This window comes from Lycium ferocissimum, chromosome 4 (assembly GCF_029784015.1).
Source record: "Lycium ferocissimum isolate CSIRO_LF1 chromosome 4, AGI_CSIRO_Lferr_CH_V1, whole genome shotgun sequence".
NCBI lineage: Eukaryota > Viridiplantae > Streptophyta > Magnoliopsida > Solanales > Solanaceae > Lycium > Lycium ferocissimum.
In genome coordinates this window covers 55,522,169-55,530,579 of record NC_081345.1, presented here as the reverse complement: position 1 = coordinate 55,530,579, position 8,411 = coordinate 55,522,169, and the positions used below count along the sequence as shown (strand labels likewise).

General features: G+C 39.9%; 1 protein-coding gene across 1 annotated transcript; it reads right to left on the bottom strand.

The window, feature by feature from the left end:
• Window positions 1–1,716: 1,716 nt before the first annotated feature.
• LOC132054212 (uncharacterized) lies at window positions 1,717–4,765 on the bottom strand. Its single transcript, XM_059446258.1, has 3 exons — window positions 4,393–4,765; window positions 4,191–4,243; window positions 1,717–2,118 (listed from the first exon to the last, which is right to left on the bottom strand). The coding sequence occupies exons 1-3, from the start codon at window positions 4,763–4,765 to the stop codon at window positions 1,717–1,719; spliced, it is 828 nt and encodes a 275-aa protein (XP_059302241.1).
• Between the last annotated feature and the right edge of the window lie 3,646 nt (window positions 4,766–8,411).

The window sequence follows — 8,411 nt, the reverse complement described above, 5'->3', positions numbered from 1 at the left end:
TATCTTAAGCTTCCTTATATAAGCCAATGTAACACTTTTCTAACTCTAAAACTTGGGTTATGTGACATGATTGTAGCCCAACTTGCGTCTCTGCCATGACACACTGATCGAGGTTTGCAAACGTGACCCGAGTTGGTGAGAGTGGAGCTCAGCTGTGTAGACACCTCGGACTCGCTGAGCTTCCGATTCTGAGGACTTGCCCGGATACGCAATTTGCCCAATATAGTAATATTTATGTAAATGTCAAGGTGATCATCTTATTTTGGTCAATTTCACCATCCATTTGTTTTAACCACTTTCCACTGCAATTTAAATTTGTAAGTGTTTTTGAGCATTTTAATATTACACATTAACATATTAAAGTGCTGCCTTTAAAGTGCCTAATTGTGCCATCTCTATTCCCACGTTCAGAAGGCATATTGTGTCCTTATAACCACATCAATTAGTGGCAATTATGCAATTATTTCTTTTGTAACGTTTGTAATTACTTACCTTTTACTCACCCATATTCTCCATATTATTGCCAATTTAATGCCCCACTAAACCAAACTTTTCATCCAATCCATTATAAGGATGACTTTATTCTCTTATAAATAGAAGTCACCCTTAATTTTGTGGTGTGTAGAAAATATACATTGGAAAGTTCTTGAAAAGGTGAGGAAATAGTTGAAGTAAAGTGTTCTTTTTTGGCGGAGCTTTGGACTCAACATATTGTACAGAGTTTGTTGAGTTATACGATAGTCAGGCTGTTGTATCCTAGAGGGGACAAGTCAGAAAGATTACTGCTGGACCAATGAAGATTTGCTACAGTGGGCTCGAATCTCCTTAAAGAGAGCGAGATATCCGTGCCTCAGCTTGAAGCTACTTTTATTTCTCTATTTTATTTTTCAATTGTAATTGTAATTTCAGTTGCATTTTCATCAACAAAGTTTAAATTATTTCTAAAAAAATAAGAATGTGATTTTTTTTAGAAAGAACTAATAAGAAAATAATGCATGTCACACAAAATGTAACAGACGGAGGGAATGTGTTATTCATATTTTGAAGGGTACCTGTGGGCACCTATCGACGCCCTCGCTGGAGCTGGCTGTCCTGACTTTCTACTCTCCTCTGCTTGTCGTAAGTGCATCCAATATCTCAACATCAGAAATTTCTATTTCTCCTTAAGTTCTAGGAACAATTGCCTATGTTTCCTAATAAAAGTGACAACATATATACAGTGATAAAGAACATTAGTCTTCTTGTATAAGGACATCATACGTATATTGGTTGTAAATTTTTCTATTATATATATGAGACACATGGCTTCCAATTGGTAGAGCTGTCCAACTATTTTTTACTCGAGATGAACATGTCTAATCTTATGAAACCTTGAAGATAATTCTATATCCCAACTCTACAACAACTAACTCACGAAGAAACTTAACATATAAAAGTAGGGGGTGTAACATCCTCCCTCCCTCCCCCCCCCCCCAGAAACATTAGTCCCCGAATGTTAATCCTTCCAAAGTCTACAGAAATTTCGGCTGAGTTTTCTATCATACTACTACCAACCTGCCACACAGCCCAACAATATAGTGCAACGCCACACAGGGCTATGACAATCAATAACAACAATGGTCCCACATGACCAACAAAAGTAACTGACAGATAATACATACCTGATGACAATGGTGTCGTGGTCTGCATCTGATATGGGTTCCGAAGCAAATAAGGCTATCTAGACATCATGTCTTCCTCGGCGTCCCAAGTCATCTCTTCTACATTCTTATTCCTCCAGAGTACTTTCACGGAAGCTACATCTTTGGTTCGCAACCTACGAACTTGGCGATCTAGAATAGCAGTAGGGACTTCCTCATATGATAACTGCTTTGTAATCTGGACATTATCTACAGGTACAACTCTGGAAGGATCTTTGATGCACTTGCGGAGCATGGATACATGGAAAATCGAATGTACAGACTCCAAATCTGAAGGTAGGTCTAACTCATAGGCTACTCGACCTACTTTACATATAATCCTATATGACCTGATGTACCTAGGGCTAAGATTGCCTTTCTTACTGAACCTCATGACACCTTTCATAGGTGATACCTCAAGGAATACCCAGCCATCTACCTGGAACTCCAAGTCTCATCGTCGATTATCTGCATAAGACTTCTGGCGATTCTGAGCTACTAGTAACCTCTCTTGAATGAGCTTAACCTTTTGCACCGCCGGTTAGACAAATTCAGGTCCTATCAACCTTGATTCTCCAAACTCAACCCATCCAATATGGGATCTATACTTCCTCCCATATAGGGCCTCATGCGGGGCTATCTGGATACTGGAATGGTAACTATTATTATACGCGAACGCAATAAGCGGCAAATGATCATCCCAACTACCTCCGAAGTCTATCACGCCTGCTCATAGCATATCCTCGAGCTTCTGAATATTACGCTCAGCCTGCCCATCTGTCTGGGGATGGAATATTGTACTAAGATTCACCTGTGTCCCCAATCCCTTCTGGAAGGATCTCCAGAAATTAGCTATGCACTTCTGTCTGAAATAATAGATACTGGAACACCATGAAGTCGCATTATCTCCATAATATACAACTTCGCATAATCCTCAATGGAATAAGTAGTCCTGACAGGTAGAAAATGTGTTGGCTTTGTAAGTCTATCAACAATCACCCAAATTGAATCAAACTTGCTCTGGGAACGAGGTAAGCCTGCAACGGAATCCATATTAATCACCGGCCATTTCTAGGTTGGAATCTCTATGTCCTGCTATAGTCCACCAGACTTCTAATGCTTAACCTTTACCTACTGACAATTAGGGCATTGAGCCACTAACTCTGCTGTATCCTTCATACCATTCCACCATTAAATTTCTCTAATATCATGGTACTTCTTCGTCGACCCTGGATGAATAGAGTAGCGGGAATAATGAGCTTCTGCCATAATCTGCTGATGTAACCCTACAATAGCTGGAACGCACAATCTACCTCAACACCTAAGAACTCCATCTCCGAAAATCTCAAAGGATGACTTCTTTTTCTGTGGGGCTATTTCCCTGTACTGAATCAGGGAAGGATCCTCATATTGGTGTTCCTTAACCTCTACTACTAAGGATGATGTCACTGTATCCTGAACTGTGATTCCTGCATCGCCCGAGTCCAATAGTCAAACTCCTAGGCTGGCTAACTGATGAAGTTCGTGAGCTAACTCCCTTTTCTCTGTTCGCAAGTAAGACATACTACCCATAGATCTACAGCTAAGGGCATCAGCTACTACATTCGCCTTCCCTGGATGGTATAGAATATCAACATCATAATCCTTAAACAGCTCCAACCTTCGCCTCTGACGCAAATTCAACTCTTTCTGCTTAAAGATGTACTGAAGGCTCTTTTTATCTATGTAAACGTCAACATGGACACCACATAAATAAAGTCTCCAAATCTGATATGCATGAATCGCTGTAGCTAACTCCAAGTTATGGGTCGGCTAGTTCTTCTCGTGCTTCCTCAACTGCCTCGAAGCATAAGCAATAGCCTTAGTTGTTGCATTAACATACAACCTAATCCGACGCCCGAGGTGCCGCAATAGATAGTATAACCCTTTGACCTTCTGGAAATGCCAGAACTGCTACTGAAGTCAGTCTGTTCTTCGACTCTTGAAAACTCCGCTCACACGCGACTGTCCATTAGAACTTAGCTACCTTCAGAGTCAGTCTTCGTCAATGGTGTTGAAAGAGAGGAGAAGCCCTCTACAAATCTCCTGTAATATCCTGTCAACCCCAGAAAACTACGAACCTCCGTCGGTGTCGTGGGTCTAGGCCAAGTCTTCACGGCCTCTGTCTTCTGAGTGTCAACCCCGATGCCTTTACCTGATACAATATGTCCAAGAAAATCCATGGAGTTTAACTAGAACTCACATTTGGAGAACGTCGCATACAACTTCTTATCCTGAAGAACCCTGAGCATAGCACGCAAATGATCCGCATGTTTAGCCTCTGATCAAGAGTAGACCAGAATGTCATCGATAAACACAATCATGAACAGATCTTAGAAGGATATAAATCTGTGGTTCATCAAATCCACAAATACTGCTGGCGCATTAGTCAACCCAAAAGACATCACAAGAAACTCGTAGTGACCATATCTGGTCCTTAATGTTGTCTTCGGAATATCTTTCTCTCTGAACCTGACCTGATGATAACCTGATCTTAAGTCTAGCTTTGAAAAACATTTGGCACCCTGCAACTGATCAAATAAGTCATCAATTCTCAGGAGCAGATACTTGTTCTTTATCGTCACCTTATTCAACTGTCTGTAATCTATACATATCCGCAATGAGCCATCTTTCTTTCTTACAAATAACATCGGTGCTCCCTATGGTGACGTACTAGACCTAATACCCTCCTCGAGCAAATCTTTCAACTGTTCTTTCAATTCCTTTAATTCAGCAGGGGCCATTCTATAAGGAGAAATAGATATAGGCTGAGTATCTGGTAGCACATCGATTACAAAGTCAATCTCCCGCTCTAGCGGAATGCTTGGAATTTCGTCTGGAAATGCATCTAGGAATTCATTACCCACTGGGACAGACTGAAGGGTCGGTGGTTTTGCTTCTACACCATGGACTCGAACAAGGTGATAAATATAACTCTTTGCGATCATCTTCCTTGCCTTGAGATAGGAAATAAACCTGCCTCTCGGCGAAGTTGTATTACCTTTCCATTCCAGAGTCGACTGTCCTGGAAAATGGAACCGAACCATTTTTTTCAGCAATCAACTTTGGCATAACAGAAGCCAACCAGTCCATACTCAAAATAACATCAAAGTCTACCATATTCAATTCGATCAAACACCTATAGTATGACGGTTACAGACTATGACCACACAATTCTTGTATACTCATCTAGCTATCCCGAGTCTCCAACAGGTATAGACACCTCAAAAGGCCTAATCTTCTCAGGTTCTATCCCAAACTTTCCAAAGAATAAAATGAGTGACGTATGATAAGGTAGAGCCTAGATCTATCAATGCATACATACCATGAGAGGATACTGATAATATACCTGTAACAACAGCAGGTGATGACTCAAGATCCTGCTGACCAACAAATGCATAGATGCAATTCTAAGGACCGCTCGAGCTGGACGCTCCACCTCTGCCTCTACCACAGCCCGCTGATATTTGAGCACCCTGCCCCGAAGGGCGTAACGAAGACGAAGAACCAGTTGCGTATCCACCTCCAATACCTCTGAACGGACAATCTCGCATAATATGGCCTAGATGACCGTAAGTATAACACACATCTAAACCAAAATAGCACTTTCCTGGTTCAAAACCGTGCTTCAGCATTCATTTACCACCATAACTGATGTTGAAGGCAATTGTGGTATCGGAATGGGCTTCCCTCTAGGGATCTGCTCAGCAACCACTACCTCGAAAGCTTGATAAACCAATGCTTCATCAGAATTAACAACCTCAATAAAGGGAACAATAGAGTCTTTATAAATGGACAGATCCCATTCACCGTGAACAATCACTTCTTGCCTGCCTCGTTCAAACTTGATCATCTGATGCAACGGGACTACCCCAGCCATATGTACCCATGGTCAACATATTGTAACAGGCATTGATGTTCCACACTTGAAAATCTATGGCAAAGTCAACAGGCCTAATTGTCAACACAAAATCTATCTCGCTGATGGCATCCATTTTCGTTCCGTCAAAGGCTCTAACACACACATTGTTAGGTCACATTCTTTTAGTGCTAACACTTAGCTTTTGCAAAGTTAAAAGAGGATTAATGTTCGAAATAGATACCCCATCGATCAACACTCGAGTGACGTAAGAACGCTCACATTTCACAGTAATGTGAAGGCTACAATTATGTCCAGTACCTTCCACAGGCAGCTCATCATCTGAGATAGTGATCCTGTTTACCTCAAAGATTCTCTCAGTAATTTTCTTCAATTGATTCACAGTAATCTCTGTAGGAACATGAGCTTCATTCAGGATTTTTAACAAAGCTTTGCGATGTTCATCTGAGCGTATCAACTAGGGGTGTACAAAGAAAATGGATAAACCACACCAAACTGATAATCCGAATCAAACCGAGAAAAAAAATAACTAGTGATTTTGTTTGACTTGGTTTAATTTTAAAAAGAAAAACCCGACCACTATTGATTTAGTTTGGTTTTAACTAAAAAAAGTCAAACCGAGTCAAACCAACCCGACATACACGTATAAATTTCAATAATATTTTATAGATAAAAACATGTATTTATAATGTAATTAATAAATATTTCTTAAAAAATCTCATAGATTTTTGGCATTTAACATATTATTTCAAGCTTGGAATTAGAATTTTAAATGGTCCAATAAGTTTTATCGCTCATAGATAGTAGTAACTCAAATAAAACCCAACAAAAATCTAATCAATACTGATGCTAAGAAAAGAAATTCAATTCTAACACTAAGAGTCTCAATAATATCGGATACTTCTTCTTTAGTTTTTTATTGGTTTAAACAATGAAAATATATAAGTTAATTTTATTTTTCTTTAATATTTAGTAATGTAATTAATACTTATTAGCCGTACTTATTTTAGCATGACTTAGTACTTTTAGATTACGATCATTTTCTATATGCCTTATAAATTAGCCGTATTTATTATAGCGTGACTTAGTACTTTTAGATTATGATCATTTTAATTTATGCGATTTCATTACTATTTTTATTGAATATTTTAGTACAATGTCATCTTTCATCTCAGATTTTGTGTTATTTTCTTAAAAAATATCTTAATTAGATAGTCGTATCTTACTATGACTAAAAAAATATTTGAAGTACAAGTTATATGTTTTGTACGAACACTTTACCCAAAAAAATTCAAAAAACCAGAGCAACCCGAAAAATCGAGAAAATCCAAGGTTGAAAAATCCGAATTTTATTGATTTGGTTTGGTTTATAGATTTAAAAACCTGATGCAATTGGTTTGGTTTGATATTTGAAAATTCCGAACCAACCCGGTCCATGTACACCCCTAGTATCAACAAAGACAGCAGAGAGATTTGTGTAGGGGTTTTCCTTAATTGCTCCACAATGAAATAGTCAGAGAGCTTCATCTTTTTCAAGAAATCTTCAGCCTCCTCCTCAGTTACTGGTTTCTTAACTGGTGTTTGTCTATCCTTTACTTGTTTGGTTCTCCTTAATTCCTCGGGGGCAAAGCATCTCCCAAAACGAGTCAAACCCCCTACTTCATTTACCTCTTCAATGATTTCCTTCCCCTTGTATGTCACCACAGTTTACTTATAGTTCCAAGGGACCATCTTCGTATCAACCACTGGAAGTTGTGTCACTGGCTTAATAACAATAGGGGTGGTAAGCGCCCCTTTCACAGTCAAAACAGGCTTACTTGGAACCCCTAGCACAATCAGCTTGGGTTTTCCCTGACTTGCCCCGATACCCTCTGAGACTCCTAATCAACATGGATTTCTTCACGGCTGGTTGTCTTGGCTTTTTTATTACCTGTTTTACTCCCAAAGGCACGGCTTTCGTGGAATCCGAAACATTTACTGACTTTTCCACACTGATCTCGATCTCAATGACAGGCTTATAGGGAACACCAGACTCTCCATTACAGTAGATTAAGTCTAACATATTCGTTTCATTATGCCTCGGTAGCGGGTTTTGATTGATTTTCGATGTGTCTGGGTTTTGCACCACAATTTTCTTTGTATCGATAAGATCTTGAACCTCCTTCTTCAAATACCAACATTTCTTTATATTATGCCTCGGTGTATCAGAGCAATATGCGCATCTCTGAAAGTAATCAAGATTCTTTGGGGCCAGGTTTGGGACCCTCCCTCAATTGGGCTTAAAACGTTCAACGGCCTCAGTTTCTTAAAAAAGCTGGCATATGATTCTTCAATAGGGGTGAAGTTGTCCTGGGCTACGTTCCCCTTTTTATATTCTGGCCTAGGTCTAAATTTGGACCTGGAAGGGCCTCGGTAAGTCCGTGGGGGTGGAGAGTAGTTTTGACTGCGGGTAAGGAGGGGGTTGGGTATATTTTTTTGCGCCGTATAAGTGATACTGAGGAGGGGGAATTGAGTATTGTGGGTTTTGGGGAGGGTAGTAGTGTTATGGGTGACTCTATGGATCTTAGGTGTAGGTTTGGGGCTGGGAGTGGATGTATTGGCGAGGTGGACCCCCAGGTTTTCGTCGTGGGCCAGACATAACCATAGCTACATCTTCCTTTTTCTTCTTTCCTCCAAAACTCCCTGAACCACTCTGAATAGCTTGGGTTTTTTGCCTTTAATGCCCAAAACTAACAATGCGTGGCGTCTTGAGTCCCTCTTCTATCATCTCTCCCATTTTAATTGCCTCAATGAACAGTTTGCTCAGTGCAGGG